Source organism: Apium graveolens, chromosome 3 (assembly GCF_009905375.1).
Source record: "Apium graveolens cultivar Ventura chromosome 3, ASM990537v1, whole genome shotgun sequence".
Classification (NCBI taxonomy): Eukaryota; Viridiplantae; Streptophyta; class Magnoliopsida; order Apiales; family Apiaceae; genus Apium; species Apium graveolens.
In genome coordinates this window covers 248,509,032-248,526,704 of record NC_133649.1, presented here as the reverse complement: position 1 = coordinate 248,526,704, position 17,673 = coordinate 248,509,032, and the positions used below count along the sequence as shown (strand labels likewise).

Genomic DNA, 17,673 nt, shown 5'->3' with positions numbered 1-17,673 from the left:
ATAATTTTGTGAATTATCTTACATAAAATTATAATTTTAATAAAAAATATTACAAAATATATATAATTTATGAGTAAAAAATTCTTATCATGTAAAACAAGTTCACATTGCATATATCAGATTTGTAAAATTTTTATTAAAATAATGATATTTATATAACATGATTCATAAAATAATATATTTTTTATATTTTAGGTAATATTTTAATTACATTAAATATATGAACTGCAATCCTAAAAAAGGATTTAATAGGACTTTCTTCTTTTTATTTAATATTATATTTTTAAATTACATACAGCAAGCACGTAGGGTAAAGATGCACAAAAACCTATCGGGCTTTCGTCAAAAAAAAAATCTATCGGGCCGGACTTTTTTAAAAATCGGGTCGGGCCGGATCGGGCTTCCTAAGAAATATAAGGCCCGTTGTAGGTCCGCGGGCCGAGCCGGGCCGGATCTTGCCGAATCGGGCTTTATCTGGGTTTTTTATTTATATATTAAAAAATATTTTAATATTTTATAACTAGAATTATGAGTAGTTTAAATATCGGAGACAATAATATCTTGATATATCATATAGAGTAGTTTAGATACCGAAATAAATAATTATTTTTAATATAATATATAAATAATCATATATATCTTAATTACTTCTAATATTATAATATATTATCTTAAAAATCATTAAAAATATTGAATATTTTTAAATTTTATATAAAAATTTCGATTTTTCAATCAGGATTTTCAAAAAATCCGAACTTTTATCCGGGCCGAAGAGGGCTTTTATCCGGATTTTTTTTAATGTGGATTTTTATACAGACTTTTTTAAATCGGGCTTCAGATTTTTTTGAATATCTATGACGTATGGGCGTCTAAAATTGAAAATATTAAAAACCGACAGTTGGAAAATTTAGTGAGCGCAAAATAAGATAGTGTTTGGAAGAAGTAGGAAGAAAGAGAGGAGGGATGTCAATGGCCGGAAGTGACAGCAACGCAAACACATGGGTAGCAAAGAAACCACTTAAACGCCTTGGTGGAATGTCTGATGCACTCTCTCTTGCTGCTGATCTTGGCTTTTCTGTTAATCCTCCTCCTTCTCAGGTAAAGGGACAGTTTGATTCTTGGGTTTGCTAGTTGTAGTTTTAGAATTGTATTGCAAATGATATTAAATTGTTTTCTTAGCTTTTGTTAGCATTTTAGGATTTAATTTTATTTTCCGATACCCGAATCGGGGATGGTTGCGACGATATGTTGTTAAAATATTAAAGAAAGTTACTTTATGATTTTAACTTGAATTGGCTGTTCCATTGTGTAGTTACTTTGTCATTATTTCGATTTTTTTAGGTTTGTGTACTTTTTAAGGAGGAAGTTCGGGGTGAATTGGGATTGACTTTGTCTTTTACTTGTTAGGATGAGTTACAGAAATTATCAACTGGGACTGATGAAAAGGCGGATAACTTGGTAAGGGTATTAAGAGATCTTACTACTGTACAGAGAAAGATTGCAGATTTACAAGTGGAACTCCAAGGTCGAAAGGTAATTGCGGAAGTTTGATATTTTATGCTCGCTTATTTCTGTTTGTTGACTTTTTGCTAAATTCAGATTCTTATTCTCGTTTGTGTATATATAGAAAGAGAGTCATATTCCACTACAAAATATTTTAACCAGTAAATTACTAGCTATGGTGATGAAAAGCGACTCATAAATCATAATACAACAGATCACTTAATGGATTTTACATAATGGATGGTTGTATTGAGTTTGTAGTTTGTATTTGAGCACACCTTTGGATGTATATATTTTAGGTGCAGCCATCAAATGATTTTTATCGGGATTATCTTTTACATGTTTTTTACGATTAGTATATGTATTTATAGATTCCAATTCGTTTCGAACATTCAATAATATACTTGCCTAAACTTTTTTAAATGGATAGATGATATTACTCGAATTCTTATATGAGAAATGATATGAGCTGATAGACATGTGTGGCTTTGTAGGAAGACAAGAATGTTGCTCATCTGACCCATGTTAGTGCGATGGAAAAGAAGATCGAGACATTAGCGAGGATCACTGATATATTAAAAGACGTTATTCAAAATAAGGTAATCCATTTGATTTGCTGTTTACCCATTTCTAAATTTGTTGCTTAGATACAGTCATCTCGGCACAGCCATGTAAGATTCGTATTAAATCTGTTGTGAACTACTGCACATGCACTCTGATACACGGATGCCTAAGCTTCCTTAGGCGCAAGAATTTCATGTAACAGATACGTTGTGAAACAGATGTCCCGTTTCTCACTTTGTGGATCAGCCTTTTAATATTTTCTGTTAAGCAATATTGACTACTTATTTACGAGTTGCATAGCACCTTTTTTAAAATCCAGCATCCGGCATTTGTCATGGTCATGTTCTTTGACTGATTCTAATTTTACTGTCACAACTTAAGTCTGAGAGATCTGTGGATTGTGGGTCTTTGTACCGAGTGACAAGTTTACTAAAAAGTAATGTTTTTGACCAGCTACCCTGTACAATTTTAATTCACATTTCATCAGCCTATGGTCCGCAATCAACAAATTTGTATTTTTGGCTCTGATTAGGAAAATGAAGAGGGTAAAGAATTTTAATATTAAGCTCTGTATCTCTTAATGACTCATATAATTAGTTTCCTGCAATACCCAATTATGTATAATGTACTCCTTCATGTAAATAATATGATCTTTCACTCTGTTTTTTTATACTCGTAAATTATTCAATATTCAGATATTTCTTTATTCTTTGATTATTTCAAACCATTCAGGTTCCTTAGTTAGCATTTACCGCTTAATGCATGAACTGGTGTACCCTAAATTGCAAACCATTCAGGTTCTATATTTGAATTGTTATTTAATAATATATTATGGTGTTTTATTGGTTTGTTTCATCCCATGTGTTAGTTTTGTATTTCCATCATCTTTAATTTTTTGTTTAACCATACTAATCAAACCAAACATAGCTATTATGTCCCGGTCTAGTATAAGGAGGGTAAGATGTATGCAGACCCTGACCCTTGGTCCCAAGAGTAGAAAAGTTGTTCTTGCTAAAAAAACAAAAAAATAAATAACTTCCTTTTGAAAAAGAAAAATCCAACACGATTAAGATATATTTAAAAAAATAATATTTAAAAAAAACCAGAAGAAGTGCGCATAAAAGAGTCAAACGATATGTATACGGTATACCAAAAGGAGGAGTTATAGTGACTTTAACATTCTTTACCTTCCCATGAACGCAGCCATATGATAATTTGTTTTGCAGGATCGTATTATAGCTCGCCTGCAACAGCCATATTCATTAGATTGCATTCCTGTGGAAGCAGAATATCAGGTATTTACTTATAAATTTTTAAGTCACATGGTTTTACTTGTAGTCCCTTTTAGTTAACATATTTGTGTTTGCCTGCACTACATGCTATATTACACTATTTAAAGTTTTCTAGAGAAATCAGATCATAGGTTTTTAAAAAATAACGTGTTGTCGGAAAATGACAATGTATGCTCACTTTGGCTATTTACTATTTTTTAATGACACTGGATCAGTCACAAGTATAAGGTAGGATTACAAATTTATTTCTTACTGCAATGATAAGATAAGTTATGATTTATGTGTATAATGTATAACAAAGGCAGTAAACTGTGTATGAAGCTAAGTGAAAGCCTCCGGGGGAAGCTAATTATTAGATCAAGAAGAAATTAGGAACAAGTTGATTTCATATATATTCTTTTAGTGGTTCTTGATGGACATTGAGTACCATACTTCACCTGTTTATTTGTAAGGTATAATGTGGCCTAAAACAGAGAAAGAATATGCAATTATGATAAGTGATTCCATTTCTTGAATGTTCGCGATGTTGATTGTGATCACATCATTGTGTGCTAGGAACTAGAACTTGCTGATCATTTATACAAATTATACTGCTGCATTTGAAACTAGTGCTTCATATAAAAAGGAGGTTAATGTTGTGTATGTGCTACAGATGGGGAGGACTTAGCTTATGCTCTCTTCTAGAATATAGTGTGTATCTTGGGTTGTATCTCTAATCTTGTTTAAGACTTCGAGATTATTGATAGCATTTGTTGTTTTGTTTGAATCTTGCTTGTGGATTGGCACTTCTAATCGTATTCTGTTTCTATCAATTTATTCATAGAATTTATTTGCCTGGTTTTCGCAGAAACAGTTTTCAGAACTTCTGATGAAGGCTGCAAGTGATTATGGGTCCTTGACAGAATCTGTTGCAGATTTTCAATGGAGCCAAAATTTTAAAGAACCGCCTTCAGTATGGGGAGTATGTACTGGATCTCTTTTGTTATATTACATTGGTTAAAAATATTGTGAGCATATACCAATACACAAATGAACTGTGATAGTCATCTAAAAATATATTGACTAAATTATCCCGATTATCTTGGCCCTGGTATTGGGTCACAAAATTGATTTCTTTTCTGATGCATAATCCGGACAGAGAAGTCAATCTCTATTTCTTTAGGCAGTTTAGTTAGTTTCATGGACCCGGTTCTTTTAACTTTCAGGTGTCTAATAGTTTGCGTTACAGAATCTCTACAGCTGACATGTTAATTTTGCAGGAAATGCTTCGACCAATTCCTGTGGCTTTAGCATCATGCACCCGGTTTTTCGAAGCCATGTCTGCAATGAGAGAATCATTTGCAACCCTTCAACATTTAAGAGTGGGTCATTCTACTCAATCTGGTTCCACATTCACAACCCCGTTAAAGGATCCAGCTCAAAGAATTCCTGGAGTTCCTGAAACCACTTAATTGTTGGAGAAATAGGCGTGATTCCTATCAAATTAATGGCACAATTTGTATTAAGCTCTGGGGTAGAACGTAGGTTAACTTTGTTGTATCCGTTGTTTCCGCCTTGTGTTTGTAAACTTGGCAATTGGCCAGGTAGGTTACGTTACAATTCTGCCTAAAGCCTTCTCTGTTTTTTGACAATAGAACAACAATCAGAAATGTCGGTCATTGTTTTTTAATGACACCTGAATGTTTCTACCAACTTTTTATTTGAAGTACTGAAAAAACAAAGAACATCAAGAATGAAGCTGACATTTCTTCGGGGAGATAAGTGGAGAAGAACTCTCAACTTCGGTTTGGGTATAATTTAACAGACTAAAAAATATTCAGGGGGGTCATTCAGACCAAAACACCAGTCTGCTGCAAATAAACTATTACTCCCTCCGTCCCTAAAAGCGTTTCACATTTGTGTAGGACACGCTTGTCAATGCACGGTTTTGATTGTTAATATCTTTAATTTCGTGTTAGTATTAAATATAAAAATTTCATTGTATTAAAGAACTCATAAATACGAATCCAACAAAGTCACTTATGATTATGTTTGATCTTATAGATTAGACGTAAATTAGTAGTCAATCGCTTATCATGAACAGGATGAAAAGTCAAAAATGGGAAGATCATTTTAGAACGGAGGGAGTACTATTAAGATGCTACTCTTTTAAGCCATTTGGAATAGAAATGGAAGACTGTCATCACAAGCACTTCATTTAACATGCCCCCTATGATCTGTTTCTAGGCTTTTTGAAAACTAGGAAAACGCCTCCGAAGCTCTCAATTCTGCTATTGTTTTGAACTAACTCTGTTAACAGAGATGGTCATGATAAATCTGCAAAGTATGAACCTGGAGGCTTAGGTGTCATTCTTAAGCCTCTGGTCAGAGACAGCTAAGTGACAGAGGACCAGATGAAAAGACCACGGATTGAACCCATCCTCCAAGCACAAACTTAATTCATGAACATTATTCCTTTGTTTGCAAGGACTTAAACTCGTATTAACTTCAGCCTTGTTGCAAAGTTTGGATGTCTTAGTATAATTATGTCAACCATCACAAGATGTAGAGCCCCTGCCCCTTACAATAATACATGCTAATTAGCTAACAAAAATAAAACAGAAAATGGAAGAAACCAAGAAAAATTGAAAAACTGAAACATATGCAAGGCCTCGATAAATCATATGCAACCAACATTACTTACAAAGAGATTGTTTGGCCTCAGAGGAGATTTGCCTGAATATAAGTGTAGTACAGAGTTATTTTTGTAAATACGTGAACGCTTTGTTTGTATTTACAGATTTGTATTAAAATTTTATAGGGCAACCTATCTTATTCTCAAATAACTTGCCCGAGGGCCCAGTTTTCTCACTTAAACAACCCATATTTTGCTTCATTGTTAAAAAAACATGTCAACCGTAAAATAGAGTTTAAGATTTGCCAGTGTCAGTAAAATGGCACTGATTGTTCTTTCTAAATTACAATAAAGTAAAGCTATTTTTGTTAGTTCGGTAGCAACCTTAAAAGCAGCGGACTGATGTTGAAACCAAACACCAAAATATAAAAGGGTCAGTAAAATGCTACCTCTTCCTTGATTACACTTTTGAATCAAAGAAAGTAGAGCAATATTGATGTTAGTTTCTGATAAACCTTAAGGGCTGTGGACTGATGATTCTAAATAAGATGTATGAAAAAATAGCAAAAAGATAAAGGTTCACATGCATTATAGCAACAGAAATCATTGAAAAACATATTTCCCAGAAACAACACTCATGTTTACTTAAAGTTGAAAGGATTCCAACAAACATCTATTCATTAAATACTTGGGACACTAGCCTTGCACAAACTAACATTAAGTCTGCTAACTTGAAACCAACAGAGCAAGAATCAAAAAGGTGTTCCACCAGTCTGGTGCAGCATAGCATCAATTTCATCACCATCTTCCATTTCCAACTGAGAAAACACAATACATAATGTATATTAGCAGTAGAAAAAGGGGTATAACACAGAGTTATGTCTGATAATAAGTAAACATGCAAGGGACGGAGTGAAAACAAGGGCTACCTCGTCGGGACTCTGCTCCCCTCGGAGACGACGACCATCAAAGAGAAAGGCAATTGAATTTATGTCAACTGATTGACGGTCACAATACGCATTCATAAGCTTTTTCAATTGGGTACTCCGCTTGATCCTGAAAAAGACTTCATTTCCATCCTGTACAAATCATCATAATCAATCTAAAATTTAAAACTTGATTTATATTTACAAACAACCTAGTTCATACAGCAGGGTACGCAATTGGGAAACCATACATCACTCCTAACCAGACTCCACTACACTCCACATCACCAATTGTATATATACGAACACTATCATTCTAGCAACTAGCAGCAGATGACACCGCAATGAAAATTAAACAAAACATTAAACAATCTGCCCCAAAAAAAGACACTAGCAAGCTACAAACACTTTCGATAAACCCTAATCTACCCTACAGAACATCATCTTACATTCTATCAATATTAATCAATTCCGAATACTCCTAAAAAAATCCGCAAGTATATAAAACCCCCAATTCTACACCTCTCTCTCACAAATCTCCATCCAAAACACCCCATTCTTCGAAACACGACATCAATCAACAAACACCCCCCCCCCCCAATTCCACACAATCAAAATCAAAACCCTAGAAACCATAATTCACAATAATCAACCAATCAATCACAAACAAAACACAAAAAGAATAAAAAACAAACATAAACACATGTAATCAAAAAAGAGTACCTGGCCTTTAACTTTGAGGTTGATATGAGCACCATCAGCAGAAGGCTTCTTATCCTCTTCGGTGTTGGCCTGGTTTTGATTTGGTGTCGCCGACATGTTTGTGATTTTTTATGGAAAAATAAATAAGCAGAAGCAGTGTTTGTGTGATGAGAAGAGAGTGAAGGTTAAGAGGGGCTTATAAAGGCCTTTTTTTATATTTATTTAATTAAAATTGGTTTAGCTTGTAATATACGCGACTTTTTAGAAACCGTTTCGTATTCTATGCCATCTTTTCAAAATTGAAATTTTGATAGTGGGGTCCTGCCTGTTTCTTTCTATTTTTCCGTATTTGCTCATTTTTGGAATTACAGCTACTCGGGCCGATCAAATTTCGTTCATTTCAATCCATATCGTAAATTTAAATCACTTAACTTTAATATACCGATTTAATGGGTTTAAATCTTTTTTTCTAGAAATTAAAAATTGAGCTAAGATAAATATTCTTAATACTATTCGTTTATTTGTCCAAAATAATTTCATTTAAAAAAATATTTTTTTAGAAATATATTTTTCAGAAAATAAAACAAACGCCTACATTAAATGTTCCTGGAAAATATTTTTGAGAGTTCAAACAAATGTCAAGAAATTCGAAAAATATTCACCTAAAAATATTTTTCAGCAAACAAATGAGCCTAGAAAGCAAGATGAGTACATTTTATTTTATATTTATGTTTATTATAAATATTTTAATTATAACAAAGTTTTAAAATAAGTTTACAGTAAAAAATATTATTAAAACAAAAGTTTACTACTTAGAACAAAAAACAAATTACTAGACAACAATTTCAATAAGAACATATACAAGTCGGAGAACACTGTACTCCTGAGTTTTTAAAAGAGAAGCAAGTCAGTGATAAAAAGTGCACAGCTTCACTTCTAAGGTTTAGGCCTTATTCCCGAGTTTGTATTATGGAAGTAAGTGATATTAATGTAAAGTACTTTCATCCCAAAAATGGGATGAAAGTTTTGGAGATAAAGTATGTAAAATTTACTTTCATGGCCACTTGCTTTCGTTCCTTTTAAAAACTCGGTAGCACGATTATGTTAGATATATTTGTGATGTCATGTTTAATCTGATTTGTTTAGTTTCAGAACTTATTATCAGAACTTAACTGAAAATCAGAATTTACTGAAGATAGGAAGTTATCAGAACTTAAGCCATCATGACTTACATCAGAACTTAAGTGCGGATACATTTCAGGGATGAAAAACGGCTGATTTACATGAGAGGATCTGGATCAAATAAAAGAAGATATGATTGGAGAGTTGTACAGCTAAAGGACTACAGTAAATAATCTCTGATTGATGTATTTTAGGAAACAGAACATATCATATCAATTAAGAGATATCTTGTAACTGTGTAGTATATAAACACAGATAAGGGTTTACACTATACGTGTTATCATTCACGAGAATATTATTCATTGTAACCCTAGCAGCTCTTAGTGATATCATACATCACTGAGAGAGTAGATTGAACCTATTGTAACAGAGTTTGATATATTGAATAAACTTGTTTTCTGTTACATACTTGTGTTTATAATCGAATTGATTGTAGATACTATATTCAACCCCATTCTATAGTATCATTGAGGCCTAACAAGTGGTATCAGAGCCAATTTGTTAAGCTTACAAACAGTTAAGATCCAAACAAACAATCAATCATATCTGATCAATCAAAAACACAAGACCCTCAAGAACCTGCAAAGGTTCAACCCATTCAAAACACCAGTAGATATGAAACCATCAGGGTTCCAATGCTCAGGGTGTCTGAGTACCCTGTCTGGAGTGTGAAGATGGCATATTTCTGGAAACTACAGATCCAGAATATTTAGACAGAATTTATGATGGTCCACACAAGCCCACAAAGCTTTCTGTTGCAGTTGGGAATGAGCCACAAAAGATGATTCCCAAAGAAAAGAGAGAACTCACCACTGAAGACATCTCTTCACTAGGCAAGGATGCAAAAGTAAGACACTTGCTTCATAATGCACTTGACAATGTCATGTCAAACAGGGTGATTGGATGAAAGACTGCAAAAAAAATATGGGATGCATTAGAAGTGAGATGTCAAGGAATCAATGCCATCAAAAAGAACAGGAAGACAATACTCACACAGGAGTATGAGCACTTTGACTCAAAATCTGATGGATCACTAACTGATATATATGAAAGATTCACAAAGCTGTTGAATGATCTGTCACTAGTAGATAAGGAATATGATCCAGAAGATTCAAATCTGAAATTCCTACTAGCTCTTCCGGAAAAGTGGGATTTGAAAGCTACTACAATAAGAGACAACTATGAACTTGCTGATATGTCTCTTGATGAAATCTATGGGATGCTCAAGACTCAAGAAGTTGAGATAGAGCAAAGAAATAAGAGGCATGGAGGGAAGTCTAAGACAGCTGCTTTAAAGACTGAAGGAAAGCCAATTGTCTCTAGGAATGCAAAAGGAAAGGCTCTCATCATACAGTCTGATTCAGAATCATCAGATTCTGATGATGATGATTCAGAACCTGAAAATTTATCTGAAGTGGATGTTGATGCAGAGATGATGCAACTGTGTGCTCTTATGGTGAAGGGTATCACAAAGATAGCCTACAAGAAATTCAGAAAGGGTAAGAAGTTTTCCAGGATAGGTGGAAATTCTGACAAGAAAGGGTTCAGAAAGACTGAAGGCAAAGGAGGAAAGTCTGATATAGGAGACAACTCAAATTTCAAATGCTATAATTATGGTGAAAGAGTCCACATCTCTCCTGATTGCAAGAAAAGAAAAGGTGATAAAGGCCAGACACTTATCACAAAAAAGAAAAACTGGGTAGACACTTCAGAATCGGAAGAAGAGATGAAATATGCCTTAATGGCAAATGCTGATAGCAGTTCTGATGCTGCTGAACTAAAGGTACCTCTATCAACTCTTGTTTTTGATACAGAAGATATTACTGAGTTGAGATTATTTCTGAAAAACATTTATATTAGCTATAGAGATCAGACTTTAGAGAATGAAAGATTAAAATCTGAAAATCTAAAGTACAAAAAAAGAAATAGCTATCTTGAAGAAGAGTTAGTCAAGATGAACACTATTCAGACAGGGAGAGATAATGTTGTGTATGTTAAGAATGAATTGCTTAAACAAAATAATTATCTAAAAACTGAATTAGAAAAAGAAAGAGAAATCATCAGGACTTGGACTAACTCAGGCAGAACAACTCAGAATATTCTAAGTAGTGGAAACTGGAAAGAGGGGTTAGGTTATAAAGATGGTAAAAGTGAGAAAGGGACTTTGCCAATTAAGCCAATTGTTATCAAACAGACTGAAAAGCCAAAGGTAAATCCTGTTAAATTTGTTGTAAAAACTGTTGTGTCTGATTCTGAAGAGATGAAAGACTCTAAAATAGATGTCAAAGAAAAGTCAACTTCTGACAAATTAAAACAGGATAAACCAGCTTCAGTAAATATTGGATTAATGACAAAGAAGTAGCTTAAGTATAAGCTAAAAGAGATTAAAAATGTGAACAAGGTAAAGGAAGCTAGAAAAAATAGGAATGGAAAGGAAGGTGTGAATAAAAGTAATAATTATATGCCTGTTCCTAATGCTCCTAGAAAGAAATGTTATAATTGTGGAAACTCTAACCATCTTGCTTCTTTTTACAGGAAAAATAAAGATATAAACTCTTTAACTCCTAGATCAGGAGTTAAGAGTCAGTCTGTTAGGTTTAAACCACAAAATCCTTATTTTCATTGTGGTAGTTTATGGCATTCTATTTATACTTGTAAGTAATATCATAGTTTGTACTATGATTATTATGAAATAAAATGTTCTTTAAAGAAAATAAGTGTAATTCCTTCTAGTGTAAATTCTGATGCAAAGTCTGATATAAAGTCTGATAAAAAGCATGTTAGCATAAACTCTGAAACTAAATCCACTGCAAATGCTAACAAACTTAACAAGGCCAAAGGATCCAAGCAAGTCTGGGTCCTTAAAACTAATCAATAGTGGTCTTTGTGATTACAGGGCAACATGAAAAATATCCTGGTTCTGGACAGTGGATGTTCAGGACATATGACTGGAAATAAAGCTCTGCTATCAGACTTTGTGGAGAAAGCTGGCCCAGGAGTTTCTTATGGAGATGGCAACATGGGAAAGACTCTGGGATATGGCAATATCAATCTTGGGAATGTCATAATTGAATCAGTAGCTCTTGCCTCAGGACTTAAACACAATCTGCTAAGTGTGAGTTAGATCTGTGACAGAGGTTATCATGTGGATTTTTTTGAAGAACACTGTGAAGTTGTAAGTAATTCTACAGGTAAAGTGGTTCTGAAAGGTTACAGACATGGTAACATATATGAAGCCAGACTTTCAACAAATTATGATGGTTCTGCAATCTGTCTGTTAAGCAGAGCATCAATTGAAGAAAGCTGGAATTGACACAAGAGACTCTCTCATTTAAATTTGAACAACATAAATGAGCTAGTAAAGAAAGATCTTGTGAGAGAACTGCCAAAATCAATATTTGCTCATGATGGTCTTTGTGACTCATGTCAAAAGGCAAAATAAAGAAAATCTTCATTCAAGAGCAAAACTGAATCCTCAATTCTTGAGCCTTATCACTTACTGCATGTTGATCTATTTGGTCCAGTCAATGTCATGTCTATTGCAAAGAAGAAATATGCTATGGTTATATTGGATGAGTTCACAATATACACTTGGGTTTATTTCTTGCACAAGAAGAATGAAACTGCATCTACTCTAACTGATCATGTCAGACAGCTGGATAAGTTAATCAAAGATTCTGTTAAAATAATAAGAAGTGATAATGGCACTGAGTTCAAGAATTCAATCATGGAAGAGTTCTGCAAAGAGCAAGGAATAAAGCAGAAATTTTCTGCACCTGGAACTCCACAGCAGAATGGAGTTGTAGAAAGAAAGAACATGACTCTTATTGAAACTGCACGAACTATGCTTGATGAAGCAAAGCTACTAACCTATTTTTGGGCTGAAGCTGTGCAGACTGCTTATTTTACACAGAATGCTACACTCATAAACAAGCATGGAAAAACACCATATGAGATGGTGAAGAAAAAGAAGCCAAATCTGAAATACTTTCATGTATTTGGATGCAAGTGTTTTGTTCTTAAGACTCATCCTGAACAGCTGTCGAAATTTGATCTAAAAGCTGATGAAAGAATATTTGTTGGATATCCACTTTCCACAAAAGCCTTCAGAGTCTACAATTTAAGAATAAGGGTTGTCATGGAATCTATCAATGTATCTTTTGATGATAAAAAGATTACTGGACTTGAAGATTTCAATGATCATGATCAGCTGAGATTTGAAAATGAAGATGTAAATTCTGATTCTGTAAATTCTGATGACCTAAATCCTGATCCTGTAAGTTTTGACGGGTTAAATTCTGATGTCATTGAAACTGTGGTAACTGCTCCAAAGGAAAATGCACCTGTTCAGGGGGAGCAAGCTGATGATCATACCACATCTCAAGACTCTCAAGAAGCATCAGAACCAGTCACTGGCTCTTCAAGTTCTGATTCATCAAGTTCTGATGAGCCAAATTCTGACAATTCTGGAAACTCTAATTCTTCAATTCCTGAAGGATCCAACTCAAATTCTGGAATCTCAGAGAGCATAACTTCAGGGGGAGCATCAGAAAATGCTGATGGAGACAGCATGGATCCAGTTCTAGAGATCAACTTTCATCTGCAAGGAAGTGGACTAAATCACACACACCTGACTTAATAATTGGAGATCCTAAAGCAGGTGTCAGAACTAGAACAGCAACAACAAATGAATGTCTTTATCATTCCTTTATATCTCAGACTGAACCAAAGAAAGTGGAAGAAGCTCTTCAAGATGTTGATTGGGTGCAAGCAATGCAGGAAGAGTTTAATTAATTTGAAAGAAATAAAGTTTGGACCCTAGTACCAAGACCAAAGGACAGATCAATTGTTGGTACAAAATGGGTGTTCAGAAATAAAACTGACAATAATGGCATAATTACAAGAAACAAAGCAAGGCTGGTTGCTAAAGGTTACTCTCAACAAGAGGGTATTGACTATGATGAAACATTTGCTCGAGTTGCTAGATTGGAAGCCATAAGAATATTTTTGGCTTATGCTGCTCACAAGAAGTTTAAAGTCTTTCAAATGGATGTAAAAAGTGCTTTTCTCAATGGAGAATTGGAAGAAGAGGTATATGTTGAACAACCTCCAGGCTTTGTAGATCCAAAATTTCCAAATCATGTCTACAAGCTTGACAAAGCACTTTATGACCTTAAACAAGCTCCTAGAGCATAGTATGAGACTCCGGCTCAATTCCTTCTGGAAAGTGGATTTCACAGAGGCACAATTGACAAGACTTTATTCTACCTCAACCATGGAAATGACTTACTTTTGGTACATATATATGTTGATGATATCATCTTTGGCTCTATAAATACAAAACTTTGTGAAAGATTTTCCAAGTTAATGCAGTCACGATATCAAATGAGTATGATGGGAGAGTTGAGTTATTTTCTGGGACTTCAAGTCAAACAAATTGAAGAAGGTACTTTTATAAGTCAATCCAAGTATACCATAAATATACTCAAGAAATTTGGAATGCAAGACAGTTCTACTGCATCAACTCTCATGGCCACTGCCACCAAGTTAGATAAAGATACTGGAGCATCAGTAGATATTACTAACTACAGAGGTATGATTGGCTTTTTACTCTATTTAACTATAAGTAGACCAGATATCATGTATGCTACCTGTCTTTGTGCAAGATTTCAAGCTGATCCAAGAGAACCTCATCTAATAGCTGTGAAAAGAATTTTCAAGTACCTCAAGGGTACAGCTGATCTAGGATTGTGGTATCCTAGGGAATCAGATTTTAAGCTAATAGGTTACTCAGATGCAGATTTTGCAGGATGCAAAATAGACAGGAAAAGCACTAGTGGAAGCTGCCAATTTCTTGGAGGCAGATTGGTTTCTTGATTTAGCAAGAAACAAAAATCAATTTCCATATCAACTGCAGAAGCAGAATATATTACTACAGGAAGCTGTTGTGCACAGATTCTTTGGATGAAGAATCAGTTACTGGACTATGGGTTAGAATTTTCTAAAACACCTATTTACTGTGATAATCAAAGTGTTATTGCTATGACAGGAAATCCAGTTCAACACTCAATGACAAAGCACATCAACATTAGGTACCATTTCATAAGGGAACATGTGATGGAAGGTACAATGGAATTGCATTTTGTTCCAACAGATCAACAACTAACAGATATCTTCACAAAACCACTATGTGAAGCTACTTTTACAAGACTGGTAAATGAACTTGGAATGGTTTCAGGTTCTTTCTCAAAATCTGTTTAGTTTTTGTTCTCATACATCAGACTTTATGATCAGTATTTACAGATTTTCCTATCTCAATGTAATCCGTGCTTAAATTGTAACATATTAAACACTGCTTATTATCTGATGTAATTCTATAAACTCTGAAAGTGTTTTGAATGTTCTGTGACTATTCAATCCAATGAGGATTATCTTGTTAGATGCTGACTTAGTAGTCTTTAACAAACTATGTATCCCATGTTTGAATTAGTTATTCATATGGAAATCAATAACACAAGCAAATTCTGATTTTGATCTTAGTCAAATTTACTTCCTGTATCTTTTTACTAAGTCAAAAACTAGATTATTGCTTCTTATCTGTCAAATTCTGATGTCGGTAAATTTTAAAGATGAACTACATACTTGATAATCCTCACTTATCTGTAGAAAATAAAAGAAAAGAAAAAAATTGAAATCAGGTACTCCTTTGAGATCTAGAGTAATTTATGTGAAAGGGAAGATCCAAGTGCATTGTTGGTATTAAGTTATATGCATTAGAAAAGCAAATTAATTTTTCTTGGTGACTTTTCACATTCTCTGATTACTGGAGAAATATTCTGATAACAACATTAATTCTGATGGAAGTTGTAACTCATTTACACTGAGAAGCCCTTGTCCAAAGAATTTCAAAAGATGCATAGAATAAGCACAAACAGTTGAGGTGGATTCTTGCATAACTTTATTCTACAGTAGACTTCACAATTCAAGATATATTTTAAGCATTTTTCTTAGTTATGCCTTATTTCTAAGATATACTAAAGTTTATCAGACTTTAATCTTTATCTGATCATTTGCATATACACACACTATCACTCTATATGAATGATGAAAATTACTGTGGTGATTAAGTTGTTTCTGATAAACAGTTAAGTATTATTTGCATAAATTCTAAGGACAAGTTCTGATTATGTTCTGATGATTAAACTCTGAAGAAATCAGTCAGTATTTGTATGAAGAAACACAGAAACAATCATTCACTTTTTGAGTACAGAAGCCATGTTCTGATGACCGTTAAATTCTGATAATAGTCAAGTTCTCATGCAAATCCTGATGCTTACGTGGCATTATTTATTTACTTGACTTATTTTTGGTATTTACTATAACGGTTATATTTCTCATAAAACAATTAGGTGAGATAAAAACAGTCATAATTATTTGTTAGTGGGTTGCGTGTTGGTTTTGGTATGTGCAGGTGTGCAATAATTACTGCATGTTTATCGTGCCCACTATTTATGTTTTGACTGATTACACGCTGCTAAGTGTAAAAACTGTCGGTTCTAATTCAAAAGAGACGGCAGAGTATAAATATTAGAGATAAAAGATTATACAATCTTTTACCCACTCTTTTACTCTATTCTCTCTCTCTCTCTCTCTCTTATTTTCTTACTCTCATATTTTCTGATGTTCTCTTACAGGTATTTTATCAAACACTTTGTAAACACAAAATTTTCACTTGATTTTTCAACAGAAATGGCACCAAAGGATGTTATTTTTAATGGAGCTAAGTTTGTCCCAAACAACTACTCTGATATCTTGAACAAGGATGAAGCTCCTTCAGAACTTCATTTTATTCAGGATTTCTTGGCTCACAGTGAGATTGGGTATGCTCTGACCCAACCTCAAGCAATCTCTGGTCAACAAGTGCTGGAATTCTGGAAGACTGGAATCTATGATGATGGAGGTGAAACTGGATCTCCAAGCATCATCTTCTCATTAGGAGAAGATGAGTATATGGTAACTGTTACTACAGTGAGACATGCTCTTCATCTGCCTGAAAACTGCACTTACAACTCAGCACCTGGAACATGATGGCAAGCTTGGGATATGAGAAAAGCTTTTCCAAGCTTGGACAGTTGAAGAGGCCTTACATCAGGATGGAATGGAGCTTCTTCTTTGATTATATCACAAAGACTTTTGCTAACAACTGCTCTAATTTCGATGCCATTCCAATCATGCGTCAACAAATAGGGTATGCACTTCTTAACCAGACTCATTTTGATTATACATCTGCTGTGTTAGGCTATATTGGTGACAGAATGAAGGAATATGCAAATGTAGTATATTTTTCTAGGTTCTGTCAATTAATTTATAGCTATTGTTGTCCTGATAAGCCACAAGTGTTCAGTGACCTAATGGAACCTTTTAAGTTACATAAAAGGGTATTTACTGACTTGTTATCTGCTGATAACAAGAAGGAAGTACTAAGTCCTCTACAAATACCCCAATCTGTCAAACAGTTCTTAGTCAACACTATCCCAGACACTTACACAGCCATATTCCCTGATGTAGCACCATCACAACCATCCACTACTCAACAACCACAGTTGATAAGTGGCATTTTATACCACTTAGAACGTCTTATAATGGCTTGAATTGATGTCTTGAAGTCAGGTATTTTATGTATTTGATGCGTTTTTCTAGTGTTTTTGTATTTTAGGGTATGACTTGCGTATGTAGGAAAAATTCATCAGAAATAAGCCTAGGGAAGTGCTTGGCATTGGTTGTGGAAAGTTGGGGGCAGAACGCAGCAAAATCAGGAGCAGAATTCAGAATTTTCCAGAAGGTGCTTGGGCGCCCGCTCAGGATGTTGGGCGGCCGCTTGGGAGCTTGG

At 34.2% G+C, this 17,673-nt stretch overlaps 2 protein-coding genes across 2 annotated transcripts; one reads left to right on the top strand and one right to left on the bottom strand.

Moving 5' to 3' along the window:
• Nucleotides 1–885: 885 nt before the first annotated feature.
• On the top strand, nt 886–5,035 carry LOC141713235 (AUGMIN subunit 2-like). The gene is made up of 6 exons (XM_074516553.1): nt 886–1,098; nt 1,408–1,533; nt 1,998–2,102; nt 3,294–3,362; nt 4,207–4,320; nt 4,619–5,035. The coding sequence occupies exons 1-6, from the start codon at nt 964–966 to the stop codon at nt 4,808–4,810; spliced, it is 741 nt and encodes a 246-aa protein (XP_074372654.1). The 5' UTR covers nt 886–963; the 3' UTR covers nt 4,811–5,035.
• Nucleotides 5,036–6,534: 1,499 nt separating this feature from the next.
• Nucleotides 6,535–7,782, bottom strand: LOC141713234 (small ubiquitin-related modifier 1-like). Its single transcript, XM_074516552.1, has 3 exons — nt 7,623–7,782; nt 6,903–7,052; nt 6,535–6,791 (listed from the first exon to the last, which is right to left on the bottom strand). Exons 1-3 carry the CDS (start codon nt 7,716–7,718, stop codon nt 6,726–6,728), a joined length of 312 nt encoding a protein of 103 aa, XP_074372653.1. The 5' UTR covers nt 7,719–7,782; the 3' UTR covers nt 6,535–6,725.
• Between the last annotated feature and the right edge of the window lie 9,891 nt (nt 7,783–17,673).

Excerpts from the sequence above, each read along its gene's own strand:
- LOC141713235 (XM_074516553.1), top strand. The coding sequence starts at position 964 with ATGTCAATGGCCGGAAGTGACAGCAACGCAAACACATGGGTAGCAAAG. Across the intron at positions 1,534-1,997 it reads TGGAACTCCAAGGTCGAAAG|GAAGACAAGAATGTTGCTCA; the intron begins GTAATTGCGGAA and ends GTGGCTTTGTAG. Across the intron at positions 2,103-3,293 it reads AAGACGTTATTCAAAATAAG|GATCGTATTATAGCTCGCCT; the intron begins GTAATCCATTTG and ends TTTGTTTTGCAG.
- LOC141713234 (XM_074516552.1), bottom strand. The coding sequence starts at position 7,718 with ATGTCGGCGACACCAAATCAAAACCAGGCCAACACCGAAGAGGATAAG. Across the intron at positions 7,053-7,622 it reads ACCTCAAAGTTAAAGGCCAG|GATGGAAATGAAGTCTTTTT; the intron begins GTACTCTTTTTT and ends TGATTTGTACAG. Across the intron at positions 6,792-6,902 it reads GGGAGCAGAGTCCCGACGAG|TTGGAAATGGAAGATGGTGA; the intron begins GTAGCCCTTGTT and ends GTGTTTTCTCAG.